Source organism: Schistocerca piceifrons, chromosome 1 (genome assembly GCF_021461385.2).
Source record: "Schistocerca piceifrons isolate TAMUIC-IGC-003096 chromosome 1, iqSchPice1.1, whole genome shotgun sequence".
Classification (NCBI taxonomy): domain Eukaryota; kingdom Metazoa; phylum Arthropoda; class Insecta; order Orthoptera; family Acrididae; genus Schistocerca; species Schistocerca piceifrons.
Genome location: NC_060138.1, coordinates 148,677,105 through 148,700,352, shown reverse-complemented (window position 1 = coordinate 148,700,352; position 23,248 = coordinate 148,677,105). Strand labels below are relative to the sequence as shown.

General features: G+C 41.4%; 1 protein-coding gene across 1 annotated transcript in view; it reads left to right on the top strand.

Annotated features, from left to right (window-relative positions):
* Positions 1-22,299, top strand: part of LOC124783678 (calcium-activated potassium channel slowpoke) — an 867,461-nt gene extending 845,162 nt beyond the window's left edge. Inside the window, exon 27 of the mRNA XM_047254040.1 lies at positions 21,284-22,299. Within this exon, the coding sequence (XP_047109996.1) occupies positions 21,284-21,364 (81 nt within the window). The 3' untranslated portion in view covers positions 21,365-22,299. The remainder of the gene's footprint in view (positions 1-21,283) is intronic.
* The last annotated feature ends 949 nt before the right edge of the window (positions 22,300-23,248 follow it).

Here is a 23,248-nt window from a genome sequence, read left to right as displayed (position 1 = left end):
CTAAGATGCAGTTCAGCCTATTGATGTCATAATTATACATAATTCTTTTGCTTACTTTTTTTTTTTTAATGATAAAGGGTGTCTTGTAGGACTCCAGTTGCAGCCATACTGAATGGTGGTCAGAGATGGCTAGCTTTAGCACAAATGTACTGTAGGAAAGATGGGTTATGTTTATTATTATGTTATTGAGACATATTTTTCTGTTGCCAGCTTTTCTAGTTGACTCACAAATGAGGGAGGTCATATGGAATTCATCTAATAGGAGATGTATCTTTTTGGTGCTGGCATCATTGGTTAAAAATCTGTATTTATATCCCTTGCTGTTACAAAATTTACCCAGCCATTTAACCGAGAAAATCTTTTATCTGTACACACGAGAAAGACAAATATATTTTTGAAAAAGTTATCTGTATTTGCCCCAGGTGGCCTGTAGACACCAATAACTGTTTTGTTTTCTCTGCCACGTTTTGGATTTATTGCAGCTAATTCTGATGAGACTCATAAGCAGAAACACTTACATAATTAACATTAAAATTACTTTCTTTTACAATGAATATTGTTACACCACCACCAGTCCTATCTTTTCTGGTAAAAGCTAGCAAAATTTCATGGAAAGTGGTTCACTAGTGCTGATTAGTTCTTCAGTTTTCCAGTCTTCAGTTACATCTATCAGTAAATCAAGACAAAAACTATCAGCCAGTTAATCTTTTGGCACATAAGTTTAATGATCACTTAAAGATTAAATTAATTACATATTGTGTTTCCAAAAGTAATTATTTGTATTGAAATAACCATTATCCACTTTCTGTGCCAAAACTTTAAAATGGATAACAGTGATTTTGATACCAGCTATCATATTTGGAAGCATTACTTTTAATTAATATTATTCTTAATTCCTGAGGATGGTCTGTTGTTTCACCAAAACAGATAATGTTTTCAGTAATGAAATGACATACAGCTATTACCCAAAGCAGGATATTTGGAAAGTACATATGAACTTAGAAGAACTAGTATTAAGTGAGAAATTGAGAAGAATACTGCAGCCTCATTCATATTGTTTCCACAGAGACTGTAAACATGATTAGACTAATTATTGCATCCACTGAGGCATTTAGGTAGCCACTCATCATGTGTGCCAAATGTATATGGAACAGAAACAAAACCTGAAATGTACTACAATGGCAGATAGGATCTGTAATGCAGTTCACAGTAATTTGCTGCAGATTATCAATGTAGATGTAGATTCCAAACAAAGAAGATAACTTACAGATGCCAGAAGTAGAGATCAGTGGGTACACACTGGATGAGATTCCAAGTGAGAAGTTCATAGATATTCAGAAGGATAGTAAACTACCACCAAATGTGGATAAGTTAACTAAAAAGCTGAGCTATGTCTGTGTTTAACTTAGCAATTAGAACTGTTTCTGATTATGTTGGCTGCAGATGCAAGTGCTAGCATAACCTTGCACACTTTCAGTTAGCACTTTCCTAAGACTTAACTGACTGGCACAGTGTAACTAGGCTCAAAATAGTATTTATTCTACAGAAACATGCAGTAGCAAGAATTATTTTATAAAGCCTGACATGGTTAAACTGTGTAGTGTGATATCTCATGAGTAGGATAGATTGCTACTCACTGTAAAGATGACACGCTGAGTTGCAGACAGGCACAACAAAAAAGACTGTTACACAATTGAGCTTTGGGCCAAAGCCTTCTTCAGAAAGGAAAACACACACACATGAACACAAGTGAGCACACATGCGTACATGACTGCTATCTCCAGCCGCTCTGACCAGAATGCAACTGTGTTGCATTGAACAGAAGCAGCGATCAGAAGATTGGTGATGAAAGGGAAGGGATAGCAGGGTACAGTGGGGGGAGAGAAGTCAGTCAAGCATGGCAGACTGTGCAGGGACTAGATGGTGGTAGGAGAAAAGCAGAGAAGGTGAGAAGACCTGTGCATGCAGTGGCAGAGAGTGGCACACAGTGAGGATGAGGAGACATGAATTGGGAGAAGTGATAGGACAGAGGTGGCAGAAACTGGAACTGTTGGGTGGAGGATGTGAGGATAGTAGGTTACCTTAGGTTGAAGCTGGGATGATAAGAGTGGAGAATGTGTCTTAAGGATAACTCCCATTTGCGCATTTCAGAAAAGATGGTGGTAGAGAGGAGGATCCAGAGAGCCCAGGTGTGTGAAGCAGCAATTGAAATCAAACATGTTATGTTCAGGTGCATGTTGTGCCACACAGTGGTGCACTTTGCTCTTGGCCAGAGTTTGGCAGTGGCAATTCATCCTGGTGGACCGCTGGTTGATAGTCAAAAAAATATAAAAATGTATCAGTGATTGCAGCAGAGCTGGTATATGACATGGCTGCTTTCACAGGTCATCTGGCCCCTGATGGGATAGGATTAACCTATGACAGGACTGGAACAGGATATGCTGGATGGATTTGGCAGGTCTTACACCTGGGTCTTCCACAGGGACAGGATTCCTGTGACAAAGGGTTGGAACTGGCATATGGATGGACTATAGGATGTTGTGCAGGTTGGGTGGCTGACACCCCCAATCCTCACACCACCCTCAAGAACCAGGCTAAAATGAGCACCCCTTTCATCACCCAATACCAACCCAGATTGGAACGACTGAATCACGTCATTTATCAGAGCTTTGACAATCTCATCATGCACAGAAATGAGAGACATCCTGCTCAGGATACTCCCCACTCCTTCTTAAGTGGTGTTCTATCACCCACCCAACCTCTTTCTATCCTAAGGGAGAAAAGTGGAATAATAATTATTTAATTCTTTCCCCCAATTTTCCTTCTGAAACAAACATCACACAATGCTGCTTTCATTCCCTTACCATGCCACCGTAAATATAAATGACTTAGTAATCAGTCATAGTGGCTGGCAAATGTTACAGTTGTACATAGGATCTTACGAGTCTCCATTTGGCTCTATGCAGATTGTACAAGCTATAGAACTCCATTCTTGGTGATAATATGTCAGTGATTCCATGAAAGGGTAACTTTTCCCTGTGTTTGGAGGAGAACACAGGTAACAGTTATGTAAAGAAAAGACAGCAGATCTGGTCTCCAGAATTACAATCCTGTATGATTCACCTCCATTGCTAACAGAATTATAGAACACATTCTGAGCTGAGAAGTTATGGCATAATGTGTGGATTCCCAAGATACCATTCATTTGAAATCTGGCTATTAACTCTTCAGACACAATGTACTAGTAGTCATAGATGAGGTTGTGTGGAATATCCAGTGTTCCTATAACATCATAAAACTTTTAATTCAGTACCACACCCATACTTCCTTTAGAAAATATATTGATGTGATATGTCTAGTCTGGTTTGAATTTAGACTGAAAAATTCATCACATTATCTAATGCAGAAAGCCATCCAAGGACATAGAAGAATTTCAGATGTGTCTTGCGAAAGGGGAAGATCTGTTGTTCGTATTATATCTGACTCCTCTCATCATTTCCATTAATCTTGTTAACTCAATTAGGTCAAGTGTTCAACTGAGGCTCCTGATGTGTTATCAGATTTATGTTAGATGCTTCTCTCAGCCTCCTGATGTGTGGATATAATTGAGAGGTAAAAGCACACTTATTGTTCACTGCCATTTTCATAAAATATGATACACCTTCCACACGCTTTCACAGTTGTTGGGAATACAATCCAGCCATTGTACTTACAAACAGATCCAATAAAGTGCAATTGTAAAATAAAAAATTGAACATACATTAAATGAAGCACACTTGTAAAAATAATTATACAACAGGTCTAAGCAAGCATACTTATAAAACAATTGAGCATCAGAGGTGTGCTCCTATTTCACACACTGGCGTTCAGACAGTGAATATGTTCCAGATAATTGGGCACTGAAAAGGTTACTGGATTTGTGGATAGTATTAGTTGAAATCTCAGATTGTTTGCAGATGGTGCAATTAGCTTTGTCATAGACACAGGAATTGTTATCCAATAAGTAATGTAGCAATATCTACTTAGATCTAGACAAAATATCAGTCTGATGCAAACATAAATATGGATTTTAATAATAATAAATGTAAAGTTGTGCTCCTCATAAACTTAAAAACTGCAGTAGCTTCCTACTATGTGATTAATGAGTCAAACTGGAGTGGCTACTGCTGGTACTGTCAATTTGGGGATATGAAGTGGAATAATGAAACTGGCTGAGTTGTGGAGAATGTTTATGGCAAGTTTTGATTTGTTCTCTCAAGTTTTCTTTGAGCATTTGATTAAAGGTGTGCTTGTGGAAAGCACAGCATTAAGTTTGATTAATTAGTAGGACACTGGAAAATTACAATTGTCTTCAAAATAAATTGCAAATGAAACACATGATTCACTCATACTGGAATACTGTTCAACCATGTAGCTATGGTTTGCATTAAGTTACGCTATCAAGAGTCATCAAGTGTAAACTAAGGAAGGCAGTGCAAATAGTGACAGGACTGTTCAGCTCATGGTTGAGTGTAGTGTAAATACAGAGATATCTCAACAGGAAGACCGTCACAGAAATGTCCAATATCTTGTAATAACTTTCATAACCTAAATCTGCAGCCATGAATTGAGGACCATTAATGATTACCATCATGCAGGGTGCATCCTGAACCGCAAAAATCCGTTCCAAGGCTCCTACTGTGGCCACCTTTGTTGTCTGCTGGAGGTGGCTGACATATGGGAAGTGAGAGATGGCGTCCATGATTATTAACCACCTGGACCTCAGTGAAGGTCCCATAAAGTCAGTGTGAACTCGGTTCCATGGCTGCATCGACACTGTCCACACAAAAAATGACTCACAGCTGCGTCAACACTGGCCATGGAGAGAATGGCATGGATGGGACCAACTGGCGTGCTTGACAAAGAGCACACTGTAAACCAACCTTGCAACATCATCATCCATACTAGACCAGTAGATTTAGCAGTGTTCATGTTGCTTAAGGAATGTCACACCTGGCTGTCAGAAAGCAAACTGTCTGCTGATGATCCAAATCAGAATCCAGGTCCACAGTATGACAATAGAATGTATCTGCATTAGAATATTGAATGAGTTAGTGATAGTGAATCGATTATTGGAAATTTGTAAAATAGAGAGCCCATCAGTGATGTAGATGTGCTGTAAGCTATGTCACTTTTGTCTTAGGTGCAAAAATTGGAAAGAGTATATATATATATATATATATATATATATATATATATATATATATATATATATATATATATATATATATATATATAATGGAAGGAAACATTCCACGTGGGAAAAATTATATATAAATACAAAGATGAGGTGACTTACCGAACAAAAACGCTGGCAGGTCGATAGACACACAAACAAACACAAACATACACACAAAATTCAAGCTTTCGCAACAAATTGTTGCCTCATCAGGAAAGAGGGAAGGAGAGGGGAAGACGAAAGGAAGTGGGTTTTAAAGGAGAGGGTAAGGAGTCATTCCAATCCCGGGAGCGGAAAGACTTACCTTAGGGGGAAAAAAGGACAGGTATACACTCGCACACACGCACATATCCATCCACACATACAGACACAAGCAGACAACACACACGCACATATCCATCCACACATACAGACACAAGCAGACATGTCTGCTTGTGTCTGTATGTGTGGATGGATATGTGCGTGTGTGCGAGTGTATACCTGTCCTTTTTTCCCCCTAAGGTAAGTCTTTCCGCTCCCGGGATTGGAATGACTCCTTACCCTCTCCTTTAAAACCCACTTCCTTTCGTCTTCCCCTCTCCTTCCCTCTTTCCTGATGAGGCAACAATTTGTTGCGAAAGCTTGAATTTTGTGTGTATGTTTGTGTTTGTTTGTGTGTCTATCGACCTGCCAGCGTTTTTGTTCGGTAAGTCACCTCATCTTTGTATTTATATATATATATATATATATATATATATATATATATATATATATATATATATACACACACTCGTACTCTCTGCTGGAAATATCACTTTGCCACAAAGAAAAATGATCCTAATCCTACTCCTAATGATCCAACTCCCCAAGACACTATCTAAATTGAACCCTGCCTGGAACAGTTCCGTCCTCCGTCACAGCGGGACCCACCTCCTCTCCCTCAAAATCACCCTCTCCAAACCTTCCAGGAATTTCTCACTTCCAGCCTTGCCTCTCAATCCTTCTTAAAAAACCTTAATCCTACTCCCAACATCACCACTGCTGAAGCCCAGGCTATCCGTGATCTGAAGGCTGACCTATCCATCGTCATTCTTCCAGCGGACAAGGGTTCTATGACCATGGTACTTGATCGTCGGGAGTATGTGGCTGAGGGACTGCGTCAGCTTTCAGACAACACCACATACAAAGTTTGCCAAGGTAATCCCATTCCTGATGTCCAGGCAGAGCTTCAAGGAATCCTCAGAACCTTAGGCCCCCTACAAAACCTTTCACCTGACTCCATCAACCTCCTAACCCCACTGACACCCCGCACCCCTACCTTCTACCTTCTTCCTAAAATTCGCAAACCCAATAATCCCGGCTGTCCCATTGTAGCTGGTTACCAAGCCCCCACAGAATGTATCTCCGCCTACGTAGATCAACACCTTGAACCCATTACATGCAGTCTCCCATCCTTCATCAAAGACACCAAGCACTTTCTCAAACGCCTGGAATCCTTACCCAATCTGTTACCCCCGGGAACCATCCTTGTAACCATTGATGACACTTCCTTATACACAAATATCCCGCACGTCCAGGGCCTCACTGCAATGGAGCACTTCCTTTCACGCCGATCACCTGCCACCCTACCTAAAACCCCTTTCCTCATTACCTTAGCCAGCTTCATCCTGACCCACAACTTCTTCACTTTTGAAGGCCAGACATACCAACAATTAAAGGGAACAGCCATTGGTACCAGGATGGCCCCCTCGTACGCCAACCTATTCATGGGTCGCTTAGAGGAAGCCTTCTTAGTTACCCAGGCCTGCCAACCCAACGTTTGGTACAGATTTATTGATGACATCTTCATGATCTGGACTCACAGTGAAGAAGAACTCCAGAATTTCCTCTCCAACCTCAACTCCTTTGGTTCCATCAGATTCACCTGGTCCTACTCCAAATCCCATGCCACTTTCCTTGACATTGACCTCCACCTGTCCAATGGCCAGCTTCACACGTCCGTCCACATCAAACCCACCAACAAGCAACAGTACCTCCATTATGACAGCTGCCACCCATTCCACATCAAACGGTCCCTTCCCTACAGCCTAGGTCTTCGTGGCAAACGAATCTGCTCCAGTCCTGAATCCCTGAACCATTACCCCAACAACCTGACAACAGATTTCGCATCCCGCAGCTACCCTCCCGACCTGGTACAGAAGCAAATTACCAGAGCCACTTCCTCATCCTCTCAAACCCAGTAACTGCCACAGAAGAACCACAAAAGTGCCCAACTTGTGACAGGATACTTTCCGGGACTGGACCAGACTCATAATGTGGCTCTCCAGCAGGGATACGACTTCCTCAAATCCTGCACTGAAATAAGATCCATCCTTCATGAAATTCTCCCCACACCACCAAGAATGTCTTTCTGCTGTCCACCTAACCTTCGTAACCTCTTAGTTCATTCCTATGAAATCCCCAAACCTTCTTCCCTACCCTCTGGCTCCTACCCTCGTAACCGCCCCCGGTGCAAAACCTGTTCCATGCACCCTCCCACCACCACCTACTCCAGTCCTGTAACCCGGAAGATGTACGCGATCAAAGGCAGAGCCACGTGTGAAAGCACCCACGTGATTTACCAACTAACCTGCCTACACTGTGAAGCTTTCTATGTGGGAAAGACCAGCAACAAACTGTCCATTCGCATGAATGGACACAGGCAGACAGTGTTTGTTGGTAATGAGGATCACCCTGTGGCTAAACATGCCTTGGTGCATGGCCAGCAAATCTTGGCACAGTGTTACACCGTCCGGGTTATCTGGATACTTCCCACTAACACCAACGTATCTGAACTCCGGAGATGGGAACTTGCTCTTCAATATATCCTCTTTTCCCGTTGCCCACCAGACCTCAGTCTCTGCTAATTTCAAGTTGCCGCCACTCGTACCTCACCTGTCATTCAACAACATCTTTGCCTCTGCACTTCCGCCTCGACTGACATCTCTGCCAGAACTCTTTGCCTTTACAAATGTCTGCTTGTGTCTGTATATGTGTGGATGGATATGTGTGTGTGTGCGAGTGTATACCCGTCCTTTTTTTCCCCTAAGGTAAGTCAAAACTTTCCACGTAGGAAAAATATATGTAAAAACGAAGATGATGTGACTTACCAAATGAAAGTGCTGGCAGGTCGACAGACACACAAACAAACACAAACATACACACAAAATTCTAGCTTTCGCAACCAACGGTTGCTTCTTCAGGAAAGAGGGAAGGAGGAGGAAAAATGAAAGGATGTGGGTTTTAAGGGAGAGGGTAAGGAGTCATTCCAATCCCGGGAGCGGAAAGACTTACCTTGGGGGAAAAAAGGACAGGTATACACTCGCACACACACATATCCAAGGCAAAGATGTTGAAAGACAGGTGAGGTATGAGAGGCGGCAACTTGAAATTAGCGGAGGTTGAGGCCTGGTGGATAACGAGAGGAGAGGATATACTGAAGGGCAAGTTCCAATCTCCGGAGTTCTGACATGTTGGTGTTAGTGGGAAGCATCCAGATAACCCGGACGGTGTAACACTGTGCCAAGATGTGCTGACCGTGCACCAAGGCATGTTTAGCCACAGGGTGATCCTCATTACCAACAAACACTGTCTGCCTGTGTCCATTCATGTGAATGGACAGTATGTTGCTGGTCATTCCCACATAGAAAGCTTCACAGCGTATGCAGGTCAGTTGGTAAATCACGTGGGTGCTTTCACACATGGCTCTGCCTTTGATCGTGTACACCTTCCGGGTTACAGGACTGGAGTAGGTGGTGGTGGGAGGGTGCATGGGACAGGTTTTACAGTGGGGGCAGTTACAGGGGTAGGAGCCAGAGGGTAGGGAAGGTGGTTTGGGGATTTCATAGGGATGAACTAAGAGGTTACGAAGGTTAGGTGGACGGCGGAAAGACACTCTTGGTGGAGTGGGGAGGATTTCATGAAGGATGGATCTCATTTCAGGGCAGGATTTGAGGAAGTCGTATCCCTGCTGGAGAGCCACATTCAGAGTCTGATCCAGTCCCGGAAAGTATCCTGTCACAAGTGGGGCACTTTTGTGGTTCTTCTGTGGGAGGTTCTGCGTTTGAGGGAATGAGGAAGTGGCTCTGGTTATTTGCTTCTGTACCAGGTCGAGAGGGTAGTTGCGGGATGCAAAAGCTGTTTTCAGGTTGTTGGTGTAATGGTTCAGGGATTCAGGACTGGAGCAGATTCGTTTGCCACGAAGACCTAGGCTGTAGGGAAGGGACCGTTTGATGTGGAATGGGTGGCAGCTGTCATAATGGAGGTACTGTTGCTTGTTGGTGGGTTTTATGTGGACGGACGTGTGAAGCTGGCCATTGGCCAGATGCAGGTCAACGTCAAGGAAAGTGGCATGGGATTTGGAGTAGGACCAAGTGAATCTGATGGAACCAAAGGAGTTGAGGTTGGAGAGGAAATTCTGGAGTTCTTCTTCACTGTGAGTCCAGGTCATGAAGATGTCATCAATAAATCTGTACCAAACTTTGGGTTTGCAGGCCTGGGTAACCAAGAAGGCTTCCTCTAAGTGACCCATGAATAGGTTGGCGTACGAGGGGGCCATCCTGGCACCCATGGCTGTTCCCTTTAATTGTTGGTATGTCTGGCCTTCAAAAGTGAAGAAGTTGTGGGTCAGGATGAAGCTGGCTAAGGTAATGAGGAAAGAGGTTTAAGTAGGGTGGCAGGTGATCGGCGTGAAAGGAAGTGCTCCATCGCAGCGAGGCCCTGGACGTGCGGAATATTTGTGTATAAGGAAGTGTCATCAATGGTTACAAGTATGGTTTCTGGGGGTAACAGATTGGGTAAGGATTCCAGGCGTTTGAGAAAGTGGTTGGCGTCTTTGATGAAGGATGGGAGACTGCATGTAATGGGTTGAAGCTGTTGATCTACGTAGGCAGAGATACGCTCTGTGGGGGCTTGACCTCACCGACACCCCGCACCCCTACCTTCTACCTTCTTCCCAAAATTCATAAACCCAATCATCCCGGCCGCCCCATTGTAGCTGGTTACCAAGCCCCCACAGAGCGTATCTCTGCCTATGTAGATCAACAGCTTCAACCCATTACATGCAGTCTCCCATCCCAACCCACGAATAGGTTTGCGTACGAGGGGACCATCCTGGCACCCATGGCTGTTCCCTTTAATTGTTGGTATGTCTGGCCTTCAAAAGTGAAGAAGTTGTGGGTCAGGATGAAGCTGGCTAAGATAATGAGGAAAGAGGTTTTAAGTAGGGTGGCAGTTGAACGGCGTGAAAGGAAGTGCTCCATCGCAGCGAGGCCCAGGACGTGCGGAATATTTGTGTATAAGGAAGTGGCATCAATGGTTACAAGGACGGTTTCCAGGGGTAACAGATTGGGTAAGGATTCCAGGCGTTTGAGAAAGTGGTTGGTGTCTTTGATGAAGGATGGGAGACTGCATGTAATGGGTTGAAGCTGTTGATCTACATAGGCAGAGATACGCTCTGTGGGGGCTTGACCTCACCGACACCCCGCACCCCTACCTTCTACCTTCTTCCCAAAATTCATAAACCCAATCATCCCGGCCACCCCATTGTAGCTGGTTACCAAGCACTTTCTCAAACGCCTGGAATCCTTACCCAATCTGTTACCCCCGGAAACCATCCTTGTAACCATTGATGACACTTCCTTATACACAAATATTCCACACGTCTAGGGCCTTGCTGTGATGGAGCACTTCCTTTCACGCCGATCATCTGCCACCCTACCTAAAACCTCTTTCCTCATTACCTTAGCCAGCTTCATCCTGACCCACAACTTCTTCACTTTTGAAGGCCAGACATACCAACAATTAAAGGGAACAGCCATGGGTGCCAGGATGACCCCCTCGTACGCCAACCTATTCATGGGTCGCTTAGAGGAAGCCTTCTTGGTTACCCAGTCCTGCCAACCCAAAGTTTGGTACAGATTTATTGATGACATCTTCATGACCTGGACTCACAGTGAAGAAGAACTCCAGAATTTCCTCTCCAACCTCAACTCCTTTGGTTCCATCAGATTCACCTGGTCCTACTCCAAATCCCATGCCACTTTCCTTGACGTTGACCTGCATCTGGCCAATGGCCAGCTTCACACGTCTGTCCACATCAAACCCACCAACAAGCAATAGTACCTCCATTATGACAGCTGCCACCCATTCCACATCAAACGGTCCCTTCCCTACAGCCTAGGTCTTCGTGGCAAACGAATCTGCTCCAGTCCTGAATCCCTGAACCATTACACCAACAACCTGAAAACAGCTTTCGCATCCCGCAACTACCCTCCCGACCTGGTTTAGAAGCAAATAACCAGAGCCACTACCTCATCCCCTCAAACCCAGAACCTCCCACAGAAGAACCACAAAATTGCCCCACTTGTGACAGGATACTTTCCGGGACTGGATCAGACTCTGAATGTGTCTCTCCAGCAGGGATACGACTTCCTCAAATCCTGCCCTGAAATGAGATCCATCCTTCATGAAATCCTCCCCACTCCACCAAGAGTGTCTTTCCGCCGTCCACCTAACCTTCGTAACCTCTTAGTTCATCCCTATGAAATCCCCAAACCACCTTCCCTACCCTATGGCTCCTACCCCTGTAACCGCCCCCGCTGTAAAACCTGTCCCATGCACCCTCCCACCACCACCTACTCCAGTCCTGTAACCCGGAAGGTGTACACGATCAAAGGCAGAGCCATGTGTGAAAGCACTCACATGATTTACCAACTAACCTGCCTACACTGTGAAGCTTTCTATGTGGGAATGACCAGCAACAAACTGTCCATTCGCATGAATGGACACAGGCAGACAGTGTTTGTTGGTAATGAGGATCACCCTGTGGTTAAACATGCCTTGGTGCACGGTCAGCACATCTTGGCACAGTGTTACACCGTCCGGGTTATCTGGATGCTTCCCACTAACACCAACCTGTCAGAACTCCGGAGATGGGAACTTGCCCTTCAGTATATCCTCTCCTCTCGTTATCCACCAGGCCTCAACCTCCGCTAATTTCAAGTTGCCGCCGCTCATACCTCACCTGTCTGTCAACATCTTTGCCTCTGTACTTCTACCTCGACTGACATCTCTGCCAGAACTCTTTGCCTTTACAAATGTCTGCTTGTGTCTGTGTATGTGCGGATGGATATGTGTGTGTGCGAGTGTATACCTGTGCTTTTTTCCCCCAAGGTAAGTCTTTCCGTTCCCGGGATTGGAATGACTCCTTACCCTCTCCCTTAAAACCCACATCCTTTCATCTTTCCTTCTCCTTCCCTCTTTCCTGACGAAGCAACCGTTGGTTGCGAAAGCTAGAATTTTGTGTGTGTGTTTGTGTTTGTTTGTGTGTCTGTTGACCTGCCAGCACTTTCATTTGGTAAGTCACATCATCTTTGTATATATATATATATATATATATATATATATATATATATATATATATGCCCAAACTCTTTGTCTTTAAATACGTCTGCTTGTGTCTGTATATGTGTGGATGGATATGTGTGTGTGTGCGAGTGTATACCCGTCCTTTTTTCCTTTTTTCCCCCCTAAGGTAAGTCTTTCCGCTCCCGGGATTGGAATGACTCCTTACCCTCTGCCTTAAAACCCACATCCTTTCGTCTTTCCCTCTCCTTCCCTCTTTCCTGATGAGGCAACAGTTTGTTGCGAAAGCTTGAATTTTGTGTGTATGTTTGTGTTTGTTTGTGTGTCTGTCGACCTGCCAGCACTTTCATTTGGTAAGTCACATCATCTTTGTTTTTAGATATATTTTTCCTACATGGAATGTTTCCCTTTATTATAACCATATCATATATATATATATATATATATATATATATATATATATATATATCTTACCAAACAAAAGTGCTGGCAGGTCGATAGACACACAAACATACACACAAAATTCTAGCTTTGGCAACCAACGGTTGCTTCATCAGGAAAGAGGGAAGGAGAGGGAAAGACGAAAGGATGTGGGTTTTAAGGGAGAGGGTAAGGAGTCATTCCAATCCCGGGAGCGGAAAGACTTACCTTATGGGGAAAAAAGGACGGGTATACACTCGCATACACACACATATCCAAGGCAAAGATGTTGAAAGACAGGTGAGGTATGAGAGGCGGCAACTTGAAATTAGCGGAGGTTGAGGCCTGGTGCATAATGAGAGGAGAGGATATACTGAAAGGCAAGTTCCCATCTCCGGAGTTCTGACACGTTGGTGTGTGTGTGTGTGTGTGTGTGTGTGTGTGTGTGTGTGTGAAAGATGAGCACCATCACTTCCTTCTCAATCTGTCAATAATGTTTATTGGCTGGAGTAAGCATCCTTGACATAAATGCAAGTGGCCTCTCAGGCTTTCAGTACGACCCCTTACCTTATGACGCACATCATCCCTGACGCCTTGTGGGTATCTATCCGTTGCCAACAGCAACAGCATGTGGAGCTAGTAGGTCATAAACAAGGTGCTGACTGGAGGACCAATTTTAATTTCTGAAAAGTCTTTTTTCTGAGCACTGAAAGGAGACACCCTTTCCATGGAGATGATTTAATGGGTGAGCTGTGGAGACTGCCCAGGGAAGAAACCAAACATGGTAATTCAGTATTCTTAAAAATATTTGAAAGACTTTTATAGATTCAGGCCAAGCATGTTCTGAATGGCTCCTACATATTCTTTGATGGCCTGAAGGCCCTCTTCACTGATGTGCCTAAATAAGTTACTTCTGGTTGAAAGAAGGCTCATTTGAAAAAAAAAAAAAAAAAAAAAAATTACACATAAAATCATTCTGTGCAAGGGCCACAAATTTAGACATAGATTATGCAAATGGTCTTCTGTCATTCACCCAGTGACCACAGTAGTGTTAATTCACATAATACAGAGCTGGTACACCAGCGTGTTCAAGAAACCTCTGGAATATAATATGTCAGGGGTGCTGGCTATGCCAAAGGCAATCTGTTATATTGCATGCTTTCAGTGGTGTTCAAGACTAAATTCCTCCATGTGTCTTCAACAAATGTCAACTGAAAATATTTTTCTGCTAGACTGATTTTAGAAAATAGATTTTCTCCTGAAAGTTCATCTGGACAAGACACTGGATAAGAATAATGTCCACTTGCGCATTAATGGTTTACTTGAAGTCTCCACACAACCGAAGAGAGCCCCCAGGCTGCCTAACCTCCACTAATGGGAAGCCAAATTACTTTTGGAAACAGGAGACAAAACCTATTGTTGTCCTAATGCATGTAATTCAGTGTTAACCTCATCCTTAGTGGTCAACAGAATCAGACGAGCTTTGCAAAATCGTAGACATTGGCTCTAAGACAATGCAGACCTGAAAGTCAACAACTTTTCCCTAACCCTCATTTAAGCAGTAGTGCAAATTATTTACAAAGTGTAGCAGTGGGCTCACAAGGTTGTGACAAGCTGATGGAGTACACTTCACCATGTATCAATAATCCTAAGGAAGCATATGCATTAAGACCAAAAATTTTCTCAGCCACTAGATTTGCTTCAACCAGAGGTAACAGATTTAAGTGTCTGTCAGGTGCACATGACCCAGAAGTGGTACCTCGTGATGGCAGTACATCCACAACTTTGACTACATTTTGCTGAACTAGGGATCACCCATACTAAAACACGTGGGCTGGTTAATGGCTGACTGATATGCCAGTATCAACTTATGTGGTGCCACCAAATGATCACTGCTTGACTTTTATTAACTTGAATCAGGTGGAGCTGATACCTGTTACCCCACCAAGCTATGGCATACTTCTGCAATATGACATCTGTGGAAACACTTATAACACACGTCCTCGTACTGTCGACATACTGTTTTGAGATGCAAGATAAAACATTTGAAGCAATTTGGAAACCAAATGTATCACTGTGAACGACACATAGTACTAGCTCAGGCTTGTGGAGAGTGATGGTGGGTGAACAGAAATTAGTTGCATCTGTAGAGTCTGTTATGGAAACCTGCTGCAGTTTATTGCTGTGGTTCTGGGTCACATGTGAAACATGAAAGTCTACTGAAAAATTTTGCTATACAGCTTGCAACACAGTTCACAGCACTTCAACCATGTAGTGATCACACTGTCTTAAGTTTTGCATGCTGACATCCTTAACACATGAGCAGGCGAGTGGTGTACTTTGTACACACGGGATGAATATCTGGCTTTATGTCACCAAGGCAAGGCAAACATGTATGAACAAAATCACAGTTTTATCTCATTTTAATAAAACTATGATAAATTAAACTTACATTATATGAGCTAAAGCACTGTTTAATTAAAAAATAATAAAATAAATTTTCATTATCTACTCTGTTCCCACAGGCAGGTTTTGCCTCACAGTAATGACCATTAAACAGTGCATTTGCATCGGATCCCAACCAACTATTTATTCAATTACTAACTATCTCATAGATAACTGCCTCATTGTGGGATTGTGCTGCTAGCTCATAATCTGGGTCATTTTCTTGCATGAATCTTACTTTTTTTCTCACCCTGCTCACTGTTTATTTTATATAACTGCAGCTCTCTTGGATGTATGACACCATCATGTATCATCAACTTAGCTGAAGCAATAATGAAGGATACTTATGGGCTCATAATTGTGATACAACAATGGAACAATTCAAAACAGTTTTATTTGTGGTTGGCACACTTAACACATAGGCACACCTGCTCAATGGTTAAGTGGAGCTATGCAAATCACTACATCACATATCAAATTTTCTGTGTATGCTTCACATCACTCAAAACTGAATTGACATGTCCTACTCAGCCCCTACAAATCCACTCTGCAGGAGCCATAACTTATAGCAAGTGACTTGCAGTGTTGTAAGAATTTGAGCGTTGCTACTACTGCATCCATTTTGTGTAAAAAATTGTCTGATAAGAAGAAGAATATGTCAGACATTGCATCAGACAGTGTAGCTAACTTTTGAATCAAATTATATAACTCTGGATTTGTGTAGAGCTAAAAGGCCCACTCACAATCTGGATGTGAAGCACAAGTCATTTTTCCTATACTTTGTAGTCTTCTTAAGCCTCATTAAATGGCTGAAATGCCAGGATGGCTGACAGTATCTGTAATACTACTGCGTAGAACTAGTTAGGTGCTTGACTAATTTCTGATACTGGTTTAGCTGTAACTGCCAAAGCTCAAAAAATTTTACATCCATTGTGGTGCTTGGCATATCAAACTTAGACTATCTTGTCACCAATATTAGAACCATCACTTTAGGGTCAATAAACATTTATTGAACACAAAATAAGATTTCTGTAGCAACAGATTATACTATCTGTTAGTGTAAACAACCAAACACTAATAATTCTCGACTGAAATTAATGTAGGGCAAGCATGACTACTTTGTTGTATACATAAATGGCAGTTAACAATAGTAAGCACAGTTCTGAGTAAATCTTATGGTGATGAAAAACATTCACTCACAAACTAGAACCACGAGAAGAAAATACTGTATTATGCCAGCTTGTGGAGTGCAGTCAACAGACCATCAATATAGACACACTAGTCCACTGAATCCTGTGTCACCTTCTTGTCTTTCAATTTCACCTGGAACCGGTGGAATCATTTAGCTTGCCTCTTTGAACTGCCAATTTCTTACCACCTAGAATGGCCATTGTACAATATTATTTCATTCAAGTCCTTTTATGGATATCCTGATTTGTAATTGGAGGGTTTTTTCTTTTCCTTTTTTCAAGCAATTCTTCGTCTTTCATTCATTCTTTTTTTTTTTTTATTTTGCCTTCATCTTTCTTTTCCTTTCACTTCTTTTTTAAAAAAGGCTGTAAAAAATTTAGAGAGACTAGAGTTTTCATGCCATTTTATTTGCTTTATGTTTCTCCTAATGATACTCAAGTTGTTCAGTGTCATTAGTTGTCCAGTAAACACAAACTCACTTTCTTACCTTGGTAATGCTAATCATTGTGTGGTACACCACAGTCTGTCCACACACGGTAATTGAACTAACGCAAAAGTAAACATGTATAATAAAAACACAGAAAAGCAGAACTTTAGATTAAAATCCATATGAAACAGCACACACTAATATAAAATTTGTTCCTCAGATTTTAGCTAGTTAAGAATCTGGAAAATTATGGTGTCTTTCATTCTGTGGTGATACTTTCCTAAGCTCATCTTACAAATCTGTTTTATGTGGTGATGGATTTATTGTACTATACAGCTCGTGAAGCTAATTTATGTTTATTAAATTCTCATAAGTGTAGCATTTCCAGTCAATAGAAATAAATGGATTAGGTGTGCCAGTTACAAGAATGTGATAATGTACACCATAATTGCTTATCTTCCACAAAATTTATCTACTTTGAACCATGGCTAAACTGATGGTAGTTACCTATTACAAAGTTACTTGAGAACTTACTCAGTAATATTTGACCTAAACCAATTAATATATCACCATCACATACTCAGACTAAAGTGAAAATTGTTATATTCCTATTCTGTTGTGAATGTCTGAGGAACAATTTCTTGGATGTTATTTATTACTTTTTTGGCAAAATGAATATTGATGGACAGACTTTTACAGGGGTACATTTTATATTTCTTTGTCAGATGAGTGTGTGGGCAGGCATCTAGTAACTGGTGACTTTCATGCTGTGTCCTTCAGTGGTCAGCATCCTTGTGCACCCAGTATTGCTTGTTTGCTGCAGCCAGACTGAGGTGGACCAAATCTTCAGCAGCAGTGGCACATAAAAAAAGTACATCCAGTTGTAATATCTCTAAGTTGAATCTCTCCTCCAGAATTCAGCAAAATTCACCCTAGATGTGGCTTTTAATTTGATTGACCAGCTCCACTCTTCATAAAACGCATTTGTATAAAAATGTTCCATCTGAAAGCATCGGAGAGTAATCCTTAGTTTGCTGACATTTCTCCTGGAATCCACATCCTCCTTTCCTGAGTCCCTGACCAAGAAAGAAGAGGGATATTTCACAGTTACAGTGGAACTTTGGAATGCTCACTTGAGGATTACAATGAGTGAAATGGTTTCTACAGTGTGTCTTTAGGCTGCCATTGTTAGACCACCACAAGTCTGACTACTGTTGAGAAAGAACAGACTATCTTAAGCATAGAAGTTATAAATTTTTTATGTATGTCCTAAGATTTACATTGTTTTATTTCAACTTTCAAAAAGCAACATTACACTCTTCATAATTTGTTCACTGATTTTGTGGAAATGATGGATTGCTACTCATGTGAAGAGGAGACATCGGGTTGCAGACAGGCAAAATAAAAAGACTGCCATACATTTTAGCTTTTGGCCTAAAGGCCTTCTTCTGAAGCAGAAAACATACACACACACACACATTTACACAAGCACAACTCACACACCTCAGTCAGAGACTGTGGTCATATGTGTGAGAGTTGTGCTTGTGTGAATGAGCATTTCATTGTGCCAGTCTGCTACTCAATGCCTCCTCCATATGGTGAGTAGCAGTGATAGTGTCATTGTTATTCCATCCTGGGCTTTCCATTGTTTAATTTTTATATTAATTTTCCTTCTGGGGTTGTTCCTTTCTTTTTCTGGTGTTATGAGGTTGTTCAGAAAGTAAGTGACCATAATGAGCTGTAGTTTTTTTTTTGTTTTTTTGTTTTTTGAAGGCTGGCAGTACTGAGTGGTTGCGGGAGACCCCTGACCATATCAAGCATCACAGCAACATGGTAGTACATTTTAGTGTCAAATTGCATGAAAGATTTTAGTAAAAAATCCCACCAAGTGTAAGCGATGTTCTGTGATCCGCTTTGCACTAATGAAAAGAATAACACTTACTGAAATTGTTTTGCAAAGCAAAACGATTTACTGTAAAGGTTTATGAATATAACAGGTGTGTTTAAGTAGTGTATGGAGTTGAGTGGAGGTAGAACAAATGTTCATGACAAATAGAGGAGATGTAGACCTCCCATTTTGACTGATGAGTTGGTGTAAAAAAACTGAGAAAACTGTTAGTGATGAAATTTCTCTAGTGTTTCCACAACTTTTGAGAAATCCTTTATAAGAGACACCCACAGAAATGCTGAAATACTGGAAAATGTGCACAGGATGAGTGCCGAAATAGCTGACAAAGCAGCACAAGAAAAATCAGGTCAGTAGCACCCACAAATTTCTTGAGTGACTTGAATTGGTAGGTAAGGATATTATGAGCTCTTTTGTGGTTAGAGATGAAATGTGGGTGGCTCATTACATGCATGAGACAAAAAGACAGTTGTCACAGTGGCATCACATTAATTCCTCTCCTGCCAAAAAAAAAATCAGAACGGCAATTAAAAAAAAAAAAAAAAAAAATATGTGGCCTCATTGTTTGGGACCAAAATCACAAAAGCAGCATTCAAAACAAAAGGACGGGAATGCTGACAATCACGTTCTGTCTCCAACCTCTCACATCTGCCTTGCACACTGTCAACAAGACATCTGAAGGTTATACATGCATCAAAAAAAGTTTTGCATCACCTTGATTCCAAGAGTTCTGGAACCTGTACAGAAAATTGGAATAGAGATCAACATAAACATCATTTCTGCCCTTTTTATTGCTCATGAAAACCACATTGCATGTTGTACTACCACACAGCAAGACCTTCAGAGGTGGTGGCCCAGATTTTTGTACACACCGGTACCTCTAACACCCAGTAGCACGTCCTCTTGCATTGATGCATGCCTGTATTCGTTGTGGCATCCACAAGTTCATCAAGGCACTGCTGGTCAAGATTGTCACACACCTCAACGGCGATTCAGTGTAGATCCCTCAGAGTGGTTGGTGAGTCACGTCATCCATAAACAGCCCTTTTCAACTATCCCAGGCATGTTCAATAGGGTACATGTCTGGAGAACATGCTGGCCACTCTAGTCAAGCGATGTCGTTATCCTGAAGGAAGTCATTCACAAGATTCGCATGATGGGGACACGAATTGTCATGCATGAAGACAAATGTCTCGCCAATATGCTGCACTATCGGTCGGAGGATGATATTCACATATTGTATAGTCGTTACAGTGCCTTCCATGACTATCTGCGGCGCATGTCAGCCCCACATAATGCCACCCCAAAACAGCAGGGAACCTCCACCTAGCTGCACACACTGGACAGTGTGTCTAAGGCATTCATCCTGACCAACTCTGACTATTGTCTGATTGAAGGCATATGCAACACTCATTGGTGAAGAGAACATGATTCCAATCCTGAGCGGTCCATTTGGCATGTTGTTGGGCCCATCTGTACCACACTGCATGGTGTCATGATTGCAAAGATGGACCTCACCATGGACGTCAGGAGTGAAGTTACAAATCATGCAACCTGTAGCGCACAGTTGAAGCAATATTCAACATGGTGGCTTTGCTGTCAGAGTTCTCTGAGCCATAATCCATAGGTAGCAGTCATCCACTGCATTTGTAGCCTTGGGTGGCCTGAGTGAGGCATGTCATTGACAGTTTCTGTCTCTCTGTTATCTCCTCCACGTCCAAACAACATCGCTTTGATTCACTCCAAGACATCTGGACAATTCCCTTGTTGAGAGCCCTTCCTGGCACAAAGTAACAATGCGGACATGATCAAACTGTAATATTGACGGTCTAGGCATGGTTGAACTACAGACAAAATGAGCTGTGTACCTCCTTCCTGGTGGAATGACTGGAATTAACTTGATTGGCTGTCGGACCACCTCTGTCTAATAGGTGCTGCTCATGCATGGTTGTTTACATCTTTGGGCAGGTTTAGTAACATCTCTGAACAGTTGAAGGGACTGTGTCTGTGATACAATATCCACAGTCAACGTCTGTCTTCAGGAGTTCTGTGAATTGGGGTGATGTATAACTTTTTTTTATGTATGTATAATCTCTTAGGCACTTCAAGCACTTATTTACAGTCCCAAAGGAATGTTCACCTGTCTGTATAATTTGAAAGCACTTGAAGTTATTACTAACCAAAATGCATCAGATGATCTTTCTCTCCTGGTGAGCTTGAAAAGGATAAAAATAAAAAATATATGTACTGTCCATATCATGTAAATAACTCTAAACATTTCTGTCTTTCCCAGGTGTTTGTATTGATGCAGTTTGATCCAGGGCTTGAGTACAAACCAAACAGAGGGGCACGTGGAAAAGATGACAACTCCTGACTGCTGCTGTGTAGCGCCCTGACCGATGGACCCTACTCCTATATCTAAAACATCATCCTCTTTTGTCTGCACTGGTGACAAATAGAATTTCCTGAAAACAGAGTGCTGTGGCAGATTCAGGGAACACTTGTGATGTTGAATAAGTGGTTTAATATTAGGTACTTTGCTCAGCAATTTGAAGCTAAGGTGCACAGACATTTGTTTTCAGACTGTGCTTTCACACTTAAATACATATTTTTTTAAGTCAATATGTGATATTCTGGTTTTCTTCAGCAATTAATTTTCATAAAATTTTAAAGAAGTGGTGGAGTTTCTCAAATTCATGTTACATTAAATGTAGCATGTACCTTATGTATGCCTTATATGGTTGTGATCTAAGTCAATAAGTCACAGAGAATATAGCTGTTGGTTGATATGTGTGAAATCTGAAGAAAGGTCTAAGTAGCTACTGTGGAAACAGTTTAATATCTATTGCATCTTCACTAAAAGTATGTTTCAGACATGTACTCCCATTTATTTATGATTTATTGGCCACCATTTTTGTTATAGGGAATTGACGTGTCACATAGGAATGTGTTCCTTATATGAATGTGATCACATTATTTTGTGAAAAATTGACTTAGGCCACCATCGAATCTGTATCTCAGTGCTCCATATGTGCAGGCAAAATAATAGGAATAAAGTTGTAGGGGCCATCATTGCCAGGTAGTACTGATTATCCTGGCCTAATTGTAAAGGGCTGCTACATATTGAAGCAATATATACTGACAATTTCAAGAGCCAGTTTTCAGCTCAATATCCGTTCATAATTATAGCGCTTCTTGAAAAGTATTGAACAAGGAAGTTTTACTAAATGTGTTGTTATAATAAAATCTCTAAAATAAAATAAATATTTTGTAGCAAGATGGATTATAAACTATTGTTAAGAAAAGGAATTAATGGCAAATACTTCACTGAGATTTTGTACTTTCATTTTGATATTAAATGTACTTGGAATGAGAACTTCACATGTCTTGTATTCATTTCATAACTGTCATTATTTCATGTTTTGCTAACAACATTTAATCCGAATATTTTGTTGTTTTTCTTCAGATACATTACAGTAATCAGATTATAGCAGTTCCATTGAAAATTTCAGTGTCTCCCTCACCCTATGAAACTAAATTTAAAACTGACTTTACTCTATGAAGTAAATGCTATTCACAATAACTTATTTTATAATTATACACCTCATGAACTAAAGTGTAGTCGAATTATACAATTATTGTAAGTCTACTTCTTGAAATTCATTATGAGATTAAACTGAAATACTGGTGGTTCCAGTGGAAAAATTAACAATTATTGCATCTAATGAAAGTGCTGTAAAAGAACAGTTTAGTCTCAGATATTTTTCCCCACATTAATTGTCCTTTGATGCTTACTTCCATAATTATGTTTATGTGGTGGAATATTATATTGAAATTAGAAGAATTCAACACTGCTCTTGGTATATTTTAAATATATGGAGCTTAACACAATTCATTTTCTTTTTCTGAAAAGTTTTTGTTGTGGATGTAACACGAATAATCAGTTGAGATCAGTCTTTCTTTTTAAGCCTTTTACCATCCTACTTTAATATTTAAAAAGTGACTGACGTGGTTAATTCTTATTGATCTATAGAAATTTGTGTAGAATCATTTCACATAAGTTTTAAATGTTTAACAATCAACAATACATGCAACAAATCAAATAACTGCACTGGCATTCACGCTCTTATTCTTCTTCTAGTCTAACTAATTACACATTCTCATAAGCTCTCCCCCCCTCTCCCCCCCCCCCCCACACACACACACACCTAGAGCGTACATATGCACACACCCACACACACACACACACACACACACA